At 40.7% G+C, this 22321-nt stretch overlaps 1 protein-coding gene across 2 annotated transcripts in view; it reads right to left on the bottom strand.

Annotated features, from left to right (window-relative positions):
• Positions 1-22321, bottom strand: part of MTFR1 (mitochondrial fission regulator 1) — a 73297-nt gene that overhangs the window by 19014 nt on the left and 31962 nt on the right. For both annotated transcript variants that reach the window (XM_025393758.1, XM_025393759.1), the window contains exons 3-4: positions 17663-17761; positions 3443-3558 (exon numbers count right to left, since the gene is read on the bottom strand). In XM_025393758.1, the coding sequence (XP_025249543.1) occupies positions 3443-3558; positions 17663-17761 (215 nt within the window). The remainder of the gene's footprint in view (positions 1-3442; positions 3559-17662; positions 17762-22321) is intronic.

Genomic DNA, 22321 nt, shown 5'->3' with positions numbered 1-22321 from the left:
AGAAGTACGTGTGGCCATAATAGGGCAAGTGGAGGATCTCTGTAGTATGGAAATGTCCTGCATCTTGCCTTATCAACATCAATATCCTGCTGTGATACTGTACTATAGTTTTGCAGAATGTTACCATTGAAGGAGACTGAGTGAAAAGCATGCGGAATTTCTCTGTATTGTTTCTTATACATGTGAAGAATCTACAATTGTCTCAAAATAAAAAGTTTAAATAAAATAAACATCTTAAAAAACAAAGGCTCTTTACCTGCTAATCCTGCAATCCCTGTGTTTATCTACTGCTATGTCCTTATTTCTACTTGTCACTCAAATCAAGTTCCTTCTTTGCTCTTGGATTATTTGATTCTTATTTTATCCAGCTAATACCACTCAAATGAAATTACTCTTGCTAAAGTCAATGATAATCTTCCAACTGAAAAACAAAATTGAAACGTGCTAGTTTTTCTATTTACTCAGCCTCTAAGTATTTGACACTGATCACCACTCCTCTTCTATAAAAACTCTACCTCCTCTGCTTCCATAACAATACCCTCTACCAGGTCTTCTCCTGCCTCTTAGCTGCTCTTTGGGTGATGGGTTGGGTGGGGGGCGGGGGGCAGGGAGGGTGATCAGGGGAGAAGGCTTTTTCTTTCCTTTAACTTCAAAATGCTGGTTTCACTCAAGGTACAAATGCTCTTCACGTTCTATACATGCTTCTTGGGCAGTCTCATATTCAGCCATTCTATCTAAATATTATAGACTATAGGCCTTCCTTACCAATATCTATTCATATAAACTGTTTCTAGATCAAGGTGAATATCTCACAGAAAACTCAAACATAATATATTCCAGACTAGACTACCCTCTCTTACTCTCCTCAGCCAAAACAATCTGTTTTCCTACATTCGTATAAATTACAGCTGGGCGCAGTGGCTCACGCCTATAATCCCAGCACTCTGAGAAGCCAAGGCAGGTGGACCACCTGGGGTCAGGAGTTCAAGACCAGCCTGGCCAATGTTGGGAAACCCTGTCTCTATTAAAAATACAAAAATTGGCCGGGCACGGTGGCTCAAGCCTGTAATCCCAGCACTTTGGGAGGCCGAGACGGGCGGATCACGAGGTCAGGAGATCGAGACCATCCTGGCTAACACAGTGAAACCCCGTCTCTACTAAAAAATACAAAAAACTAGCCGGGCGAGGTGGCGGGCGCCTGTAGTCCCAGCTACTCGGGAGGCTGAGGCAGGAGAATGGCGCAAATCCGGGAGGCGGAGCTTGCAGTGAGCTGAGATCCGGCCACTGCACTCCAGCCTGGGCGACAGCGCGAGACTCCCTCTCAAAAAAAATAAAATAAAATAAAATAAAATAAAAAATAAATAAAAATACAAAAATTAGCTGGGCATCATGGCGGGCATCTGTAATACCAGCTGCTCGGGAGGCTGAGGTAAGAGAATCGATTGAACCCGGGAGGTGGGAGTCACAGTGAGCCAAGATAGCGCCACTGCACTCCAGCCTGCAGCCTGGGCAACCAAGAGAGGCTCCGTCTCAAAAAAAAAAAAAAAAAAATTGTTTTACCATCCTTATATTTATCCTAGATGGAAACCTGAGAATTTAGGATAACTAGACTCTGACTCTGTAGGCTCTTCCTTCCTTAATCTCCATATCTAATAAGTTTCTATGTCATTTTAATTATTCTGAATCTCATTTAGCTTTGAACCTCTTCTGCCAGTTTCTTAATTCAGTTAAATTCTGATCATCTCCTAGTTGGTCTATCTCTTAGTCTGGCTCTTTTCTTTTTTTTTTTTTTTTGAGACGGAGTCTCGCTCTGTCACCCAGGCTGGAGTGTGGAGTGCAGTGGCGTGATTTTGGCTCACTGCAAGCTCTGCCTCCCAGGTTCAAGCCATTCTCCTGCCTCAGCCTCCTGTGGAGCTGGGACTACAGGCATGCGCCACCATGCCTGGCTAATTTTTTTTTTGTATTTTTATTAGAGACAGGGTTTCACTGTGTTAGCCAGGATGGTCTCGATCTCCTGACCTCACGATCCACCTTCCTTGGACTCCCAAAGTGCTGGGATTACAGGTGTGAGCCACGACACCCGGCCTTCTTTTCTATTCTTCATACTGTTTACACGTTGGTTTTACTAGTGCTCAAATTTCTTCCATGGTTCCACACTGCTTTCAGGTTCTATATTGCTTTCCACAAACGTGAACTTTTCTATGTTTCTTAGTGTCACGTGTAAGACTTTTAAACCTCAACCTACTTCTCATCCTCATCTCCTACAGCTTATCCTTCTTTTCTGCTCTCTAGACTCACTGAGCCATCTGGCAGTTCCCAAACATGCCACAATGTCTCCTGGTATTACCTTAAAACAAGTTCTTTACTCTTCCAGGAATACCAGCCTTCCATTTACTTGGCTCCCACTCAGCCTCATGATGGAGCTCTAGCATTTCCTCCTGAGAAGTCTTGCTGAACATCTCTCATCCTGCAGTGACCACCCGTAATTACTTTGTAGACTTTACAGTATCAAGTGATTTCCTTCTTAATCTTCTTTTGACTCAAAATTTTTAGGAAACATTCTCCAATTACACAAAAGTTCTCTACTATGATCCAGATGGATCCCTTTGCCCCAGTGAGACCTTTGTAATTACTGTACTTATCTAAATTATTAATGATCATTCTTTCTGGTCTCTTATATTAGAATGTAAACTGCTGAAGGACAAGGAATTCTGTCCATGAGGACTTAGGACATAATTATATGTCTCTAAAAACTTTAAAAATACTAGCCAAGTCTTGAAAATGAACAGACCAGCCTAGGCAACATGGCGAAAACTCATCTCTACAAAAAAAATACAAAAATAGGCTGGGCGTGGTGGCTCACCTCTGTAATCCTAGCACTTTGGGAGGCCGAGGCGGGTGGATCATCTGAGGTCAAGAGTTCGAGACCAGCCTGGCTAACATGGTGACATCCCGTTTCTACTAAAAATCCAAAAATTAGCTGGGCATGGAGGCGCACACCTGTGGTCCCAGCTACTCAGGAAGTTGAAGCAGGAAAATCACTTGAACCAGTGAGTTGGAGGTTGCAGTGAGCCGAGATCATGCCACTGCACTGGGGCCTGGGTGACAGAACAAGACTCTATCTCAAAAAAAAATTATCGGGGGTTAGTGGTGCATGCCTGTGATCCCAGCTACTTGGGAGGCTAAGGTGGGAGAACCACAAGAGCCTGGGAGGTCAAGGCTGCAGTGAAGCAAGATCACACCACTGCACTCCAGCCTGAAAAACAGAACGAAACCCTCTCAGATAAAAAGGAAAATAAATAGAAAAGAAGACTATTCAAGAAAAAGAAGAGGGTGCATTACTAGAGATAAAATTAGGCTATTAAAAGTAAGTACTGCAAATAATATCATTCTTTAAAAAAACAGATAATGCATCTCAGTTCTAATAGCCTTCCAAACTAACCTTAGTCTTGCTGAACATTCTCCTTCTTCTTTGGCTACCCATCCAACATCAGCAAAAGAAGCCACTGCATCCTCTCCTGGGTGGCTGGGACTCCATTCTGTTGCATGGCTGTTAATCTACAAGTTACAAATAGGGAAAGTTCTTCATCTGGCACCAAAATGTTAAGAATAAATTTTTTTTTTACTCACCTAAAGGAAAATCGTCAGCTCTGCTGTTAAAAACACGAGTGGTTTCTAACTCTTCCACTGAAGGTCTCTATGATTAATAGTCATAATCATAGTGTTGCCTAACAGTATATGACAATTGCAGAACTATAATTTAATTTATTCGGTTTTCATTTTGTAAGTTGTTTTTTGTTTGTTTGTTTGTTTTGAGATGAAGTCTAGCTCTGTCACCCAGGCTGGAGTGCGGTGGCTCGATATTTGGTTCACTGCAACCTCCGCCTCCCAGGTTCAAGTGATTCTTCTGCCCCAGTCTCCTGAGTAGTTGGGACTATAGGCGCGCACCACCACGCCCGGTTAATTTTTGTATTTTTAGTAGAGATGGGGTTTCACCATGTTGACCAGGCTGGTCTAGAACTCCTGACCTTGTGATCCGCCCGCCTTGGCCTCCCAAAGTGTTGGGATTATAGACATGAGCCACCGCGCCCAGCCTATAAGTTGATTTTTTAAAAAACTATCCTAGAAAATTAAGAAAAATTTTAGAATCTAAGCATGAGAAACCACTTTTTTCTAAAGAGATTTTAAAAGGTATGTGTAAGCAGCGGGGTATAGGAACAAGCAAACCAGCAGGCAGAGGTTGCGGTGAGCCGAGATCGTGCCACTATACTCCAGCCTGGGTGGCAGAGCAAGACTCTGTCTCGGGGGAAGAAAATAAGAACAAGCAAAAGACCAATTTGGGCTAAATCCAGAAATATTTCTAAATGGCTATTATATAACTGTTTTGTTATAATGTTTTTATATATGTATACATTATAATGTTGAAAATGGTTTTTAAAACTCCTTAAATCTCCTACATTTTAAGTAAAAGTATTAAAGAACAAAAGAACAAACAGCAGAACAGAATTCTCTACCTAAACTTAACATGGATGCAAACAAAGAATATTTTGAAATAAATACAAAAAAAAAAAAAAAGACAGGTGCGGTGGTTCCTGCCTACAATCCCAGTACTTTGGGAGGCCAAGGCAGGCAGATCACTTGAGGTCAGGAGTTTGAGACCAGCTTGGCCAACATGGTGAAACCCCATCTCTACTGAAAATACAAAAAAAATTAGCCAGGCATAGTGGCACACACCTGTAATCCTAGCTACTCAGGAGGCTGAGGTTGGAGGATTGCTTGAACCCGGGAGGCAGCAGTTGCAGTGAGCCGAGATTGCACCACTGCACTCTAGCCTGAGTGACAGGGTGAGATGGTCTCAAAAAGAAAAAGAAAAAAAAAAAAGACAAGCAGGATATCTTGAAACTTATCTTGAAAGACAAGAAAGATAACTAAGTTAAATTTACATTTCATTATACATATAATAATGCCTGAGTCAAAAAGTCAACAAATAATAACTTTTAAATAAAGTTATCGGATTAATACTTCCTAAAAGTGTGAGTGAGGTTTAAATAAAAAAGAAAATCAATCCACACTTTTTAATTAAGGAAAAAATGAAAAAGCCAAAGAGATTTAGTCATTAATATGTTTATCAAAAAGTTACCCTTGGGACTCATGCATTGTTCAAACCTCCTCAATGCCATCATTGCCAAGTCAAACTTTTGGAAAATATATTTAAATAATGCCTCTTCCTTAAACACAAAATATATCATGCAGACACATAATACTAACATTGTTGACAGTTTAAAATATCTTCAAAGTAATATTATGAATAAAACGTTAAACATATCAGCTGTTGGTATGTGTACTCTTCTGGTATGATCATCTAATCAACTTAATAAAGTAGCATTAAAAATAACATTTTAAGGGCCGGGCATGGTGGCAGGAGCCTGTAACCCCAGCCACTAGGGAGGCTGAGGTACGAGAATCACTTGAACCTGGTAGGTAGAGGTTGCAGTGAGCTGAGATCGCGCCACTGCAATCCAGCCTGGGTGATAGAGCAAGACTCGGTCACACACACACACACAAAAAATGTTAACAATAAAGTACTAAGAACATCGAGTATCTAAAGCACCTTAAATTCAGCCAGGTGCGGTGGCTCACGCCTGTAATCCCAGCACTTTGTGAGGACAAGATGGTGGATGGCTTGAGGCCCCAGTAACTTGAGATCAACCTGGGCAACATGGCGAAATATCCATCTCTACTAAAAATACAAAATAATTTGTCAGGCGTGGTGGCGTGCGCCTGTAGTCACAGCTACTCGGGAGGCTGAGGTGGGAGAATCATTTGAACCCAGGAGGCAGAGGCTGCAGTGAGCCGTGATCATACCACCACACTCCAGCCTGGGCAACAGAGTGAGACTCTCTCAAAAAATAGAAATTTTAAAATCTTGCCCTCCACAAAAACAAAAACAAATAAACCTAATAATGAAATTATGATAAAAAGGCTTTCAAAATACTAATTTGTATGTAGTGGAAGTAATTTGTAGTCAGATGAGGAAAAAAGTATAAACTTCAGTAAGTAAATTCTCAAGGTATAAGATCAAAGGGATGATTTCTGTACTTCTCCCTATGTAGTTCAGAAACTTATCCAAACAGATATTTAGCAAATCAGTATCTCACACAACTTAAATAACATAACTGGGTATCATATTTGATCTCAAGAGTTGAGAAATCAGGTAATGTTCTGTTCCTACCCATTACTGAAAACAGAATGGTATCCTGATATTCCCATAACACTGTAATAAGGAGATTCTAAGTGGGTTATGTGGCTATCCTTCAGCAGGAATGTTCCCAAGCCCTGTGAGGCTCCTAGCGGAGATGGTATTTAATAGGCTGTTTTGTACAAGTGTTAGACAAATCCTAAGACTAAAATCTGAATGGTGCCTTCCTGAGGTGCTAATTCATGAGATGATCAATCTGATCATGACCCTTTATTCAGAAATAAAAATTCTGTTCCAATATAATGACTAGTTGGTAGAAAGTTAGTTATATTTAAGACAAAGACTTCTTACTTTCCTACAGAAGTTACAAAAATAGCTGTTTTCTTCAAAACATCTATAAAAGGAAACAAAGTGTGGGGAGGAGGGAAGAAAAAAAGAAAAACAAATCAAAAAAACAAAGTACTACTTTTCTTTTTTGTTGTTGTTGAGATCAGGTCTCACTCTGTCACTCAGGGTGGAGTGCAGTGGAACCATCTTGGCTCACTGCAACCTCCCGCCTCCCAAGTTCAAGCGATTCACCTGCATCAGCCTCCAGAATTACTGGCGCATGCCACCACACCTGGTTCATCTTTTGTATTTTTGGTAGACATGGGGGATATCGCCATGTTGCCCAGGCTGTTCTCAAATTCCTGGGCTCAGGGATCCACCCACCTTGGCCTCCCAAAGTGCTGGGATTATAGGCATGTGCCACCACGCCCAGCCACTACTACTTTTCTAAGAATACATAATCAAAGAAATAGAAGTTAATTCATTTTCAGGATATCATAAATAGTTATTAAGGATTAAACACATTTCTCAATTTTACATCTATAAAATTAAATAATGCCTCCATAAAATTAGTATGCTAAACATAAAATGCCAGGTTTTGCACAAACTTTTAAGAAACAAAACAACAAGATATAACAAACTATTCCACGGACTTAATTTGGATCTTACTTAAGCCTTAATTATGTAAATGATACCATGTCCATAATATGTGCTCAATAAGATGAAAATGTTAATGATGCTCTCAAGAACCAATTCCAAAACTGGTAAGATGTATGTCATTTCTACTTGACATCCTGTCCCACAAAACAAAATAGTTTTGGCATTTAAGTCAAACTCATTCAAAAGACAAAATAAAACCAGAAAAAAATCTTTATAAAAGGCCATTTCAGGTGTTGGTGAAGGAAGCATTCACTGAGTGACACAGGCATGGGACACAAAGGACAATTTCCAGGACAATGCACTTAGTAAAGTACAAGTCAAGATGAAGTCAGCCCTGGCAAGGACTGACATTAAGAAATTCTTGGAAATACGATGTAGACACCACGACATGCATAGATGACCGATGGAAAGTTTGACAAAGAAAAGGACAACTTACTGAAGGTTCCCAGCAAGGTCCTGTCCTACTACAGCTATTGTCAGTGGAAAAAGAAAAAAAAAAGTGAAGAGATAGAAATTTTTTTTCAAAATCACATTTCATTCAGAGCAAAAATTTAATAATAACACCAAGTTACCCAAAATTCAATTTTATTTTAGAAATCTTACTGAAGCCACTTTAATTTAAAATATTCTGATAATGTAATATACCAAAAAAATCAGTTCATTTCATAAAGTGCATATTAGTAAAATACAAATGTTGTACAATAGTAGAAAAGCTTAGAATAAAAATGTTAGGAGTACTAACTTCATCCTCTTGTGACTTCGTAAAATAAACACACAGTACTGGGAACTAGGATTTGCTGCAAAGGGCATAATAGTAAATTACACTCATTCTAGTTTACTACCATTTGTTTATAGTCAAATGCATAACATACATGGATTCTTTGTATGTTTGTTTGTTTGTTTGTTTGTTTTTGAGACCAAGTCTTGTTCTGTTGCCCAGGCCGGAATGCAGTGGTGCAATCTCAGGTCACTGTAACCTCCACCTCTCAGGTTCAAGCAATTTTCCTGCCTCAGCTTCCCAAGTAGCTGGGATTACAGGCACCCACCACCATGCTTGGCTAATTTTTGTATTTTTAATAGAGACGGGGTTTCACCATGTTCGCCAGGGTGGTCTTAAACTCCTGACCTCAAGTGATCCACCCGCTTCAGCCTCCCAAAGTGCTGGGATTACAGGTGTGAGCCATCACGCCTGGCCCACATATACATATTCTTAATAGCAACATAGTAAAATGATAATCTCTAGCTTTTTACCTATATAGATTTAATTATTTCTCTTTTTTCTACCAGTTGCTTCCATGCTAAGAAAAACTAAAAGCAGGCTGGGCGCGGTGGCTCACCCCTGTAATCCCAGCACTTTGGGAGGCCGAGACAGGCGGATAACAAGGTCAGGAGATCAAGACCATCCTGGCTAACACAGTGAAACCCCGTCTCTACTAAAAATACAAAAAATTAGCCGGGCGTGGTGGCGGGCACCTGTAGTCCCAGCTGCTGGGGAGGCTGAGACAGGAGAACGGCGTGAATCCAGGAGGCGGAGCTTGCAGTGAGCCGAGATCGCACCACTGCATTCCAGCCTGGGCGACAGACTGAGACTCCGTCTCAAGAAAAATAAAAAATAAAAGAAAAACCAAAACCAGAATTTCAGAGGTTTTTTTTGTTTGTTTTTTAAGATGAAATCTCACTCTGTCACCCAGGCTGGAGTGCAGTGGTGTGATCTCGGCTCACTGCAACCTCAGCCTCCTGGGTTCAAGCAATTCTCCTGCATCAGCCCCCCAAGTAGCTGGGATTATAGGTACTTGCCACCCCGCCCAGCTAATTTTTGTATTTTTAATAGAGTTGAGGTTTCACCATGTTGGGCAGGCTGGTCTCAAACTCCTGACCTCAAGTAATCCACCCACCTGAGCTTCCCAAAGTGCTGAGATTACAGGTGCGAGCCACCGTGCCTGGCCTGTTTTTTGTTTTTTTCCTTCCTTTTTTGAGACAGAGTCACGCCCTGTCGCCCAGGCTGGAGTGCAGTGGCGCAATCTCGGCTCACTGTAAGCTCCGCCTCCCGGGTTCACGCCATTCTCCTGTCTCAGCCTCCCGAGCAGCTGGGACTACAGGTGCCCGCCACCACGCCTGGCTAATTTTTTGTAATTTTAGTAGAGATGGGGTTTCACCGTGTTAGCCAGGATGGTCTCGATCTCCTGACCTCGTGATCCGCCTGCCTTGGCCTCCCAAAGTGCTGGGATTAGAGGCGTGAGCCACCGTGCCTAGCAGAATTTCTGTATTTTAATACAGTATAGTGACATACAGTGACACCATCAACTTGCCAGGTGATATGCCTGTGAAAAGAACACTAGTCTGAAAGACGGAACACTAAATTCAATATTCTAGCCCAGACTCAGTCACTACTATTTCTGAATGTGATTACTTTTTAAAAATGTATTCTTTAAAATGACAAAGTTGTATATATTTATTATGTTTGAAATATGTGCAGTGGTTCAATTGAATTGGATTACCTCACGTACTTATTTTTTCTGGTGAAAACACTTAAAATCTACTCTCTCGGTGATTTTCAATAAACAATACATTGCTGTTAACTGTAGTTACCATGTTGTAAATGTATCTCTTGCATGGTCACTATTTTAAGTGAACATTTATTAAAAGTTTCCATATATAACACACTTAGAATAGTAGAAGGCAAGAGAACAAAGCCACCAGAGGGAGGAAAATGTGTGTATTTCTGAAAATAATCTTTAAGGGTAAGCAGCAGTATCCTTGTGGAAATACAAGTCTTTAAGAGATCAACTGCCTGAGATGAATAAAATGGCCACAAACATTTGTTGGTTACTTTTTTTTTTTTTTTTTTTTTTTTGAGACGGAGTCTTGCTCTGTTGCCCAGGCTGGAGTGCAGTGGTGTGATCTTGGCTCACTACAACCTCCAGTTCCTGGGTTCAAGCAATTCTCCCTACCTCAGCCTCCTAAGTAGCTGGGATGACAGGAACTTGCCACCACGCCTGGCTAATTTTTATATTTTTAGTAGAGACAGGGTTTCACCACGTTAGCCAAGCTGGTCTCAAATTCTGACCTCAGGTGATCAGCCCACCTTGGGCTCCCAAAGTGCTGAGATTATAGGTATGAGCCACCGTGCCTAGCCATATTCAGTTAGTCTCAAAACTACTATTTCACAATGCCTTTTTTTTTTTTTTTTTTTTTTTGAGATGGAGTCTCATTCTTTCGCCCAGGCTGGAGTGCAGTAGCGTGATCTCGGCTCACTGCAACCTCTGCCTCCCAGGTTAAAGTGATTCTCCTGCCTCAGCTTCCTGAGTAGCTGGGATTACAGGCACTAGCTATCATGCCTGGCTAATTTTTCTATTTTTAGTAGAGATGGGGTTTCACGACGTTGGCCAGGCTGGTCTTGAACTCCTAACCTCAGGTGATCCGCCCACCTCGGCCTCCCAAAGTGCTGGGATTATAGGTGTGAGCCACTGCGCTGGGCCCCACAATGCCAGATTTATGAAACATACTATTGGTAGCTGAATTCAGTAATCTTTAAGGGCTAACTGACTATAAAATTATAGCTAAAAATAACAAAAAATGAACATCATATACAGTATGACAACACATGCTAGCATATTCCAAATTATCTAGTAGTTATTGAAACACGTGGTTAAATTTAACAGTTATTTTACATATTAATCCAGGTATGCATCTTCAGACAGCTCAGATGTTCAAAGATCACTATACGATACTACTAAGTCTCCCACTTTAATAGCTCCTGACTGACTGGAACCTTCTCTTGGTTTCTCAAACAATTTATATCTGGCCTTTGGATCTCTGCACATGCTATTCTCTCTGCACACAATGACTCCCTCAACCTCTACTTGTCTCCTCAACCCTGTAGAGCAGGCTCTTTGTAATCCTTAATTGTCATTCCTTTAGAGAGGCCTTCCCTGAGAACTCCTGATATTCTCCCCCATGCTATACTACTTCATACTATATGACATTTATTACAAATGATAATTATATCTTTATTAGCATATTGACTTTTTAAATATCTCTCCCACTGAATCACATAACCAATAAGGGCAGACATACATGTCTGTTTCATTCACCATTCAATACCAACACCTAGCATAAAGTATGAATTTCAAGTTTACTTGCTATATAAAGATGTGCCATAACAAATGGCCATTTTACTTCCAGATTTAATCACCGTGTGTGAGCTTTAGTAGCAATCTCATTCATTACTCTTTTGGTTACTGAACAGTCCTTTACCACCAATTCCAAAAACCACTGCTTGCAGTCCAAGAAAATAGCTTGGATTAGGTTTACCAGAGAGAAAAAGGTGAAATTACCCAATAGTATTGGTATTCAAACTACTATAACCACACAGCCAAGTCCCCAACCCAGGTTATTCTGAAGTACTTCACTTGGTAGTACTCAGAATCACATATTTGGGGGTATTTTGCCTTAAGGTTTTTTTTTTTAAATGTAGTAATACCCCAATATACTACACTTACATTCCATGTGTCTCTTTAATTCATACAACTTAAAATACGTTAAAATGTACCCCAAAAGTGCTTTAGTGAATACTTACAATTGCCAAAAGATAATATGTCACTGTTTAAATGTGTTGGTAAACACAAACTTTCTGTAGCAAAACACTAAAACAAAACTATGTCTAAGGTCCTCAACTTTAGCTGCATAGGATCCTGAAGAGGTTTTAAAAAACAAATACATGAAATTCAGATTTAGTAAGCTACTAAACAGGACCTGGATTTCTTTAAAAGCTCCCTAAGAATTTTAGTACAGAGGTAGGGAAGCATATAGAGCCACATTGGAGGATGAGGCCTAAGCATGGGTTTTGTTTTGTTTTGTTTTGTTTTTTTAACTCTCCTGACAATTTATATGTGTCCAGTGTTAAGAACCACTACAGGATGGGCATGGTGGCTCATGCCTGTAATCCCAGCACTTTGGGATGCCAAGGCGGGTGGATCACCTGAGGTCAGGAGTTTGAGACCAGCCTGGAGAATCTGGTGAATCTCTACTAAACATACAAAATTAGCTGGGTGTGGTGGCACATGCCTGTAATCCCAGCTACTTGGGAGGCTATGGCAGGAGAATCGCTTGAACCCGGGAGGTGGGGGTTGCTGTGAGCTGAGACTACGCCATTACATTCCAGTCTGGGCAACAAGATCGAAACTCCATCTCAAAAAAATAAATACAAAATAAATAAATTAGCCAGGTGTGGTGGTGCACGCCTGTAATCCCAGCTACTCGGGAGAGTGAGACAGAGAATCGCTTGAACTCAGGAGGCAGAGGTTGCAGTGAGCTGAGATCAAGCCACTGCACTCCAGCCTGGGTGACAGAGCAAGACTCTGTCTCAAAAAAAAAAAAAAACAAAAAACTGCAAATTAAAACCTCTGCATCCCACTCCTCCTTATCCCCCAGAGTTTACTGCTTTTGCAAGCCCCTCCATGAACTGAATTTTCTTTAGATGTCATGAATCTAGAATAGAACTAGGAGACAAAGAAGGGTCTGTTCTCCTAGTGTGTCTTAATCTAGTTCCTACCTCCACAAGGAAAATGATATCCAAAAACACAAAACGCTTATGGCCACAAGTGTGTAGGTGTGCTGAAATGCACACATGTGAAAGGTAGAAAAGGGCCAGGGGAAGTTAGCTTTCTTCAACCAAAGTAAATGTGAAGGGTCTAGAGATCTGTTTTGAGTATAAATTAGCCAATTAATTCCTAGAGCTAACTGAAGTACAGGAGAAGTAATAAAACCTATGAGGTTATAGGCTGTTCTTCAATAACACAGCAAAGAAACATGTATTGGGTGTCTTTTATAGGGCTTTTTACATATGTCACCTCATTTTATTGCCAGCACAATAGTCACTGTGCCCATTAATTGGATGAAGGTGTGACTAGATGTGCTGGTATGTGTTCTGATTTGTGACCCTATAAAATATACAGAAATCCAATCTGTAAAACAAAGGAGTTAAATTATTTATTATTATTTTACTTTTCTATAAGTTATTGGGGTACAGGTGGCATTTGGTTATGTAAGTTCTTCAGTGGTGATTTGTGAGATCCAGGTGCACCCCTCACGCAAGCAGTATACCCTGCACCATATATGCTGTCTTTTATCCCTTGCCCCCCTCCCAAAGGAGTTAAATTAGAAAACCAAGTAAGATAATTTGCTCTGTAACTATAAAAGGGCAATAACGATAATAACAAAACCACTACTAGCAGTAGTACTTTTACTCTGCACTCACTATGTATGAATCATTATGCCCAGGACTTCACATGGATAATCTCATCTAATGCTCAAAACACAAAGGAATGTGCCTGTACTGCCTATCATTTACATAAGAGTCTTTCTTGACCAAAGATACATGGGTTAGCTAGCACAGGGAGGAGATGCTGTGATCTAGAAGGAATATACTGAGGTCTAAAATTTCAAAGGTGAAACGGTTTCAAGGCTGACAGGGTTGAGCTGTTGCCAGTGATGCAAATACTAGGAAAGGAATGAAAGTGAAAGTCAACAGAAGTAGAGGAAGCAAAGAAAAAGGAGGCTGCATTTCAGATGGGTTCTCCAAAAGACAGTGAAATCACCGAAGACAATGGGAAGACTGGTTTTGACTACCCAACTTCACTTTCTGAATTGACCCCATGACTGTCCTGTTCTCAGTTTAATCCACTTCAACTTGGATATGGTCTCAGTATAATGATGTCCACTTGCCCTGTGCCCCACAGTAGACTCCCAGTCTCAGACTTTCAATAATAATATTTACCCACACTGGACTCCCAGATAGCCTGGATATATTCCACGTCAATTAGTCCCTAAATTGAGCTATAAAAATAGGGGGGAAAATGCATTTTCAATATTATTACTCAAAACTGCATCCTCTATACATTTTGAAGACTACATCTTTTATATTTCTGATAAAGAAGCAATGGAGATACAGAAGGATGATAGCATATGTAAAACATTTAACTAAGTAGCAGACAAAATACTTTTTATTTTTCTTTTTTTGAGACAGAGTTTCACTCTTACTGCCCAGGCTGGAGCACATTGGTGCGATCTCAGCTCACAGCAACTTCCATCTCCCAGGTTCAAGTGATTCTCCTGCCCCAGCCTCCCGAGTAGCTGGGATTACAGGAATGCGCCACCACGCCCAGCTAATTTTGTATTTTCAGTAGATACAGGGTTTCTCCACGTTGGCCAGGCTGGTCTCAAACTCCCGACTTCAGGTGATCCACCCACCTCGGCCTCCCAAAGTGCTAGGATTGTAAGTGTGAGCCACTGTGCCCGGCCACCAGACAGAATACTTTAACACCAATGTTGAATTTAAAAAGACTCAGTATGGGCCGGGCACGGTGGCTCACGCCTGTAATCCCAGCATTTTGGGAGGCCGAGACAGACGATCACCTGTGGTCGGGAGTTCGAGACCAGCCTGGCTAACATGGAGAAACCCCATCTCTACTAAAAACACAAAATTAGCTGGGCATGGTGGCGCATGCCTGTAATCCCGGCTATTTGGGAGGGTGAGGCAGGAGAACTGCTTGAACCCGGGAGGCGGAGGTTGCAGTGAGCTGAGATCATTTGCCATTGCCCTCCAGCCTGGGCAACAAGAGCGAAACTCTGTCTCAAAAAAAAAAAAAAAAAAAGATTCAGTATACCTGGAAATAAAAATCTCACTATAAACAAATGGCTTCCGTCTCTACTACATTCTCAAGTAGGTCATCAATGTTTCTTTTACCTTACTCTTCTCCTTATGTTAATCCATTTCTTTTCAAATGCAGTTCAAATGAGTTAAATAGAATCCTCTTTTTCTACTCATATCCTTTTAATAGACTGATAACATCCAGAAAGAGAATTCTCCCAAGTACATGTACGTGACTCTAGTACTTCAGCCCATTGACTGTCAAGGCAGACTTGGGAGTTGCAATCAGAAAACGTTAGATATCTCCATGTCTCTAGCTATACGAACGCAAACGCTGAAGTAAGTTTTCCTGGAACTAGGAGGGAGGTAAGATAGTTAACTAGAAAGAAACTGATGGAATTGAACAATCAGAAAAAAGTTTATAAACCTTAGTTAACATAATAGCTATTTGAAGGAAACTGGCAAATAAGCAGCAGTTCATGTCTAAATGAACTGAATTCTTGGAAAGTACTTGAGAGACTTACTACCACAGATTTCTTCATTTTGATTATTAAAAACGAAAAAGGCAGCCAGGCGTGGTGGCTCACACCTGTAATCTCAGCACTTAGGGAGGCAGAGATGGGCAGATCACCTGAGGTCAGGAGTTTGAGACCAGCCTGGCCAACATGGTGAACGCCATCTCCCCTAAAAGTACAAAAATTAGCTGGGCGTGGTGGCAGGCACCTGTAATCGCAGCTACTCAGGAGGCTGAGGCAGGAGAATGGCTTGAACCCAGGAGGCAGAGGTTGCAGTTGAGCCAAGATCACATCACTGTACTCCAGCCTGGACGACAAAAGCGAGACTCCCTCTCAATTAAATAAATAAATAAATAAATAAGGCTCTGCATGTTTGACTTCATGAGTTTGTTTTTTTTTTTAAAGCCTAGACTGAAATAAAAAATTACTTCTTGGAAAGTTCCAATCTGTCAATTTCTTTCTATTTTCTTTTTGAGACGGAGTCTCACTCTGTCACCCAGGCTGGAGTGGACTGGCATGATCTCGGCTCACTGCAACCTCCGCCTCCCGGGTTCAAGTGATTCTCCTGCCTCAGCCTCCTGAGTAGCTGGGATTTCAAGTGTGTGCCACAACACCTGGCTAATATTTGTACTTGTAGTAAAGACGGGGTTTCACCATGTTGGTCAGGCTGGTCTTGAACTCCTAACTGCCTCAGCCTCCCAAAGTGCTGGGATTACAGGAGTGAGCCATGCGCCCAGCTCCAGTCTATCCATTTCTAGATTGATGCACAAAGGTTTAGCCAGTCAATCTGTGAGCAGGATTATAAAACACAGCAATGAACAATCTTGTCAGTCAACCTGAATAAATGCTAATTTCTACCATACAGGTCAACCTGAATAAATGCTCATTTCTACCACTTATTTAGAAATCGATTTTCCAGGAGACTGAGGCAGGAGAATCGCTTGAACCTGGGAGGCAGAGGTTGCAGTGAACCGAGATCACGCCACTGCACTCCAGCCTGGGCAACAGGGCAAGACTCTCTCTCAAAAAAAAAAAAAAAGAAAAGAAAAAGAAACAAATTTCACCTCCATTTATCAGGAGGAGTGATTTAAGAACATGACATGTTATCAAATGGGTACATGTGGGCACTTCTGAACTTCTGAATGAGTTAAATACATCCTCCACATCTCCACATGTTAATCTATTATTTAAAAGTGGCAGAGATATCTATTGAATTTTATATTATTCAATGTTGAACTGAAATGTTGTTACATTACGGTTGTAAAGAATTACTAAAAAAAAAAAAGAACAAAGTTATGTGATAAATATCAAATACTATAATAACAATAAGAAACAAGGCCAGGCACAGTGGTTCACGCCTGTAATCCCAGCACTTTGGAAGGCCAAGATGGGAGATCACAAGGTCAAGAGATAAAGACCATCCTGGCCAACGTGGTGAAACCCCGTCTCTACTAAAAACACGAAAATCAGCTGGGTGTGGTGGTGTGCACCTGTAGTCCCAGCTACTCGGAAGGCTAAGGCAGGAGAAGTGCTTGAACCTAGGAGGCAGAGACTGCAGTGAGCTGAGATCTTGCCACTGCACTCCAGCCTGGCAACAGGCGAGATTCCATCTCAAAAAAAAAAAAAAAAAAAAAGAAAGGAACAAAAGTACAAATCAAGGAAAATAGCAATATCTCCAAGCAAAGAACAGAGTTGCTCCAGATTTGGTGCTAAAAGAGAATACTGTACTAAGACCTTCAAAAGTTCTAAGACTAAGACTTTCAAAAGTTCTAACTCATGGTTTGACTATCACCTCACTGAGAGAACCAGAATTACCTTTTTGTTTTGACACTGTCATTGCTGAGGCAATGGATCCCATAATTAATGCTGAGCGTGAAACCAACGACAGGGAAAGCAACTTACATGGCATACACAGAGATCTAAAAATAAATCAGGGGAACTGAGTGGCTATCCAAAGAGGAAGGTATAATTACAGAAGAAAAATAATGGTGGTACATAAAGCACCTGAAATAATATAAAGCCTATGTTTGAAGTCACCTAGGAATTAACAACTGCTTAGCTTATTATATGCTCCTATATCTTCACATATGCATCCTTAAGAAGGATAAATGTCTTAAAGATCTCAATCACTTCACAGAGAAACTAAAATTAGAAAGGCTTAATGGTGGTTTTTAATCCTCTTTTATTGTACTGATAGTGGCATCAATTGGTAAAAAGTCTCAAAAACAAAATACTTTTAAAACCATCTTGCCTATTTATATTTCTAATGTACATATTAATCAAATACTTAAAATACATAAAATATAGTACCTGAAACTGAACTCTTGGACACTGAATCAGAGACAAATTAGTACCAATTTTCCTTACGATACTTCGAGACGAACCATATGGCTTCCTAGACCAAAGTACCTGAGGAAGTAGGAAAAAACGAAAGCTTAATTACAAGATGTACAGAACTGTTAAGAAAAGGCATTAGACAATTATTTGTATGACATACTAACACATTAATTACAGGATCAGAATGCTCTAAATGTTATGGCAAATAAGCTACTGTTTCTCAATCCAAAAATAAAGAATATCTATCTATCTATCTATCTATCTAGATATTATTAATTCAGTAAAGTTTAATGTAAGGTATTATATAAAAATATAAACTAGCCAGTAATTTTTAAATACTATACTTACAGTAAAAATTCTATTTTCATCAGGTTTTCATACTATCCTGCAACAGAAACACTACTTTATCTCTTCTGCTATATTTTTAGTTTTAGAATTTTGATATACATAATTTTTCTTAAATATATGTTACTTTTGCTCTAATAGACTTTTCAAAACAATCCCAAATTAGTACAAAGTTCGGAATCTGAATGTGTACCATGCAGGGTGCTTCATGTTGTTTGCTGCACAAGAATGCTTGGCCAAGGGTGAGCAAAGGCTGAAATCCAGGCATATTGCTCTTGGGAGGCCTACTCCACAGAGGAAAGGTAAGAAATTTCATCTGAGCAGAATTTCTCAGATGAAATCATAATATAACAGGACATTATGCTATGCTTAAAGACAAAAACAAACCCTCAAAGCAAAAAAAAAAAAAAAAAGCACAATTGTTGAATGTTAGTTAAATCATTATAAATTGTACCTTGAAACTTCTCCCCAAATATATGATCTCTCTTTAAAGAGAAAAACTATCCATCTGTTTTGAGTGCTACACTTGAAAGCCTGGATAGAAGAGGTGAAGAAAGGTAGTATGCTATTAAAAGCAATTGTAAAAGAAAAGAGTAAGAATTATATGACTATTATACTTAATTCATCAAATTTTAACATTCATTTATATAGGGCTGGGTGCAGTGGCTCCCACCTGTAATCCCAGCACTTGGGGACACCGAAACGGGTGGATCACCTGAGGCCAGGAGTTCAAGACCAGCCTGGCCAACATGGCAAAACCCCATCTCTGCTAAAAATACAAAAACGAGCCAGGCATGGTGGTGCACACCTGTAATCCCAGCTACTTGGGAGGCTGAGGCACGAGAACTGCTTGAACCCAGGAGGCAGAGGTTGCAGTGAGCCAAGATCGCACCACTGCACTCCAGCCTGGGTGACAAAGCGAGATCTTGTCTCAAAAATAAAATAAAACAAGAAACTCAAAAAATAATTATATGCTAAAGACTAAACAAAACCAAATCAGCTGAGTATGAATTCTGGAGAAACGGATACTACCCCTTTTCTAAGATCAATCCGTGATCATTCTACTTTAAAGAATGAAATTATCCCAATATAAACAGCATAACCAAACAACTGGTCACTGTAAACTGTAGAGGCTCCAAAACCTAACTGAAACTAGACCCTTACATAAAAGCATATACAGCTTATAAAATGAGCACAGAAACTACTTCATTTCTTAAATTTTAGCAATCAAGTCTAACTCAAGGATAACAGTATGAGTCAGTGTGGGGTTCAGGGCTGGGCACAGTAGCTCACATCTGTAATGTCAGTGCTTTGGGAGGCTGAGGCAGGAGGATCATTTGAGGCCAGAAGTTTGAGACCAGCCTGGAGTCTTTCTGTGAGACCCCCATCTCTACAAAAAATTGGAAAATTAGCATGGTGATACATGCTGTCGTCCTAGCTAAAGGAGAGTCTAAAGTAGGAAGGTCCCTCGAGACCAGGAGCTCCAGGCTGCAGTGAGTTAGGATTGCACCACTACACTCCAGCCTAAGCAACAGAGTGAGACCATGTCCCCCCGCCGCCCCCTCCCCCCGAGAAAAAAACCAACAAAGTGGAAATCATAGAAGGATATATAATACCCCCGGCACCTGCCATAGCTTTCATATAATTTTTATCAGATATTTTCCAAGGTTTCACTGAATCTTACCTAGAAGAGTTCCAAAAAGTACTTATAACCTATACTGACTCCAATAACCAACAAAAATGATAGCTCTTGCTTTGGAAATGTAAATAAAAAGGATGGCAAAGATTAGAAAACTGGTAAGTAGAAAGAAGATAACAATATTAAAATATGAATAGTATACAAAGAATATTAAGAAGCAAAGTTACTCTGAAGCTTAGAAGAAAACATCATTCACATCAATAATCGTACAGGATTATGACACAAGTAGTCTTAATAACATATGAGGACTAAGGGAAAGGAAAACATTCTGACTAGAGAAACATGGGAAGCCTCGCAGTTCTACAATGTCAACATCAGACTATCCACCAAAAAAAGAACAAACATGGGCAAATAATTCTAAGACAGTATTTAAGCAAACTCTTTACCTTATCATTATTATTTATTTTTGAGACAGAGTTTCGCTCTTTCGCCCAGGCTGGAGTGAAGTGGAGAAATCTCGGCTCAATGCAACCTCCGTGCCCCCCAGGTTCAAGTGATTCTCCTGCCTCAGCCTCCCGAGTAGCTGAGATTACAGTAGCTGGGATTAGAGGTGCATGCCACCATGCCTGGCTAATTTTTTTGTATTTTTAGTAGAGACATGGTTTCACCATGTTGGCCAGGCTGGTCCCAAACTCTTGACCTCAGGTGATCCACCTGCCTCAGCCTCCCAAAGTGCTGGGATTACAGGCATGTGCCACCGCATACGGCCCTACCTTATACATTTTAATAGATCCTGATCTTTTACAAATAAATCCATAGGGCAAAAGTAAGTACACCATTCAGTCATTTCTCTTCTTGAGTCTTCTATTTAGTCACAAGTCAAAACTCTCCTATGAGGTAGTACAAGTGGAATGCTGTCTGTGCATCATGTTGTGACAATTAGACAGTCTACAGTGAATCTTTCTCCCCTCCAGCAAGCAAAGGTCTTGCCTGGAGATGAAGAGGACAAAAAGCTCACAAAGAAAAATTTAGAAAGGATTTGCCAAGGTCAGGAACTAATGTTTCTGCCAGCTTTTAGCATTCTTCACTATACATGTTGAGGGCGAAAAGTCAACTATTATGCTTCCATCTGTTTAATATCAGAAAAATACCAGGTGCCTTCAACAAGAGAAGTGGCCAATGATTCAGCTTTTTTTTTTTTTTTTTTAGACAAAGTCTCACTCTGTCACCCAGGCTGGAGTGCAGTGGCGTGATCTTGGCTCACTGAAACTTCCACCTCCTTGGGTTAGAGCAATTCTGTCTAGCTAGAATTACAGGCAGGCGCCACTATGCCCAGCTAATTTTTGTATTTTTAGTAGAGACGGGGTTTCGCCACTTTGGCCAGGCTGGTCTCGAACTCCTGACCTCAGGTGATCCAATCGCCTTGGCCTCCCAAAGTGCTGGGATTACAGGCATGAGCCACCACGCCCAGCCGATTCAGCTTTTAATTATAAGGAATAGATCATTTAGGTATCTTGTACAAAGTTAAAGGAAGGGAAAGAACAGATTGCTTTATTTGATTATTTTTTCAAGCATACACAGTAGACTAGCATAATGTGTTCTTCTGTTACTTGTGAATTACATAGTACTTAGCACCAATAAATATCAAATAAGGGTCTGTGTAAACTAATGACTGAAATATTTAGAATGAAGAGCCATAACCTTTATTGGATGGTAGGAAAAAGTGAGGGGAAATAGCAGCTAATTTCCAGGAACTCTAAAACTAGGTCTGACTACTTTTCTATTTTTTTCTATTCAGCCCTCATAGAGGGGGAGAAATTGTAAATGGCTGTGCAGAAACAGTGAACAGATGGTACCAAAAAGTCACCATCTGTGCATTGGGAGGCTGTATGACCCAAGTGCCTCTCCTATCGTAACTTGTGGCTGAACTATGTCTTGTCAGTATGCTAGTTTAGAGAAGGAAAGACTTCTCTAAAGAGAAACTGTCCTTAATATTTCTTTAGATGTAAGAGAGTAGGCAGGGAGAAGAAAATGGTCATAAAATCATAAGATAATCCAATTTTTTTTTTTTTTTTTTTGAGACGGAATCTTGCTCTGTCGCCAGGCAGGAGTGCAGTGGCATGATCTCAGCTCACTGCAACCTCTGCCTCCCGGGTTCAAGCAATTCTTCTGCCTCAGCCTCCCCAATAGTTGGGACTACAGGTGCACACCACCCCACCCAGCTAATTTTTGAATTTTTAGTAGAGACAGGGTTTCACCATGTCGGCCAGGATGGTCTCAATCTCTTGACCCACCTCAGCCTCCTAAAGTGCTGGGATTACAGGCGTGAGCCACCATGCCTGGCAAAATAATCCAATTTCATTCAGAAAATAAGACAATCCAATGCCCATTAAGAAATAGCTGGCCAGGCACGGTGGCTCACGCCTGTAATCCCAGTACTTTGGGAGGCCGAGGCGGGCAGATTATGAGCTCAGAAGTTCAAGACCAGCCTGGGTAACATGGTGAAACCCCATCTCTACTGAAAATACAAAATTAGCCGAGTGTGGTGGTGCAGGCCTGTAATCCCAGCTACTCAGAAGGCTAAGGGAGGAGAATAGCTTAAATCCAGGAGGCGGAGGTTGCAGTGAGCCGAGATTGTGCCACTGCAC

The sequence above is a fragment of the Theropithecus gelada genome, chromosome 8 (assembly GCF_003255815.1).
Source record: "Theropithecus gelada isolate Dixy chromosome 8, Tgel_1.0, whole genome shotgun sequence".
Taxonomy (NCBI): Eukaryota; Metazoa; Chordata; class Mammalia; order Primates; family Cercopithecidae; genus Theropithecus; species Theropithecus gelada.
This window is presented reverse-complemented; position numbering and strand designations above follow the sequence as displayed.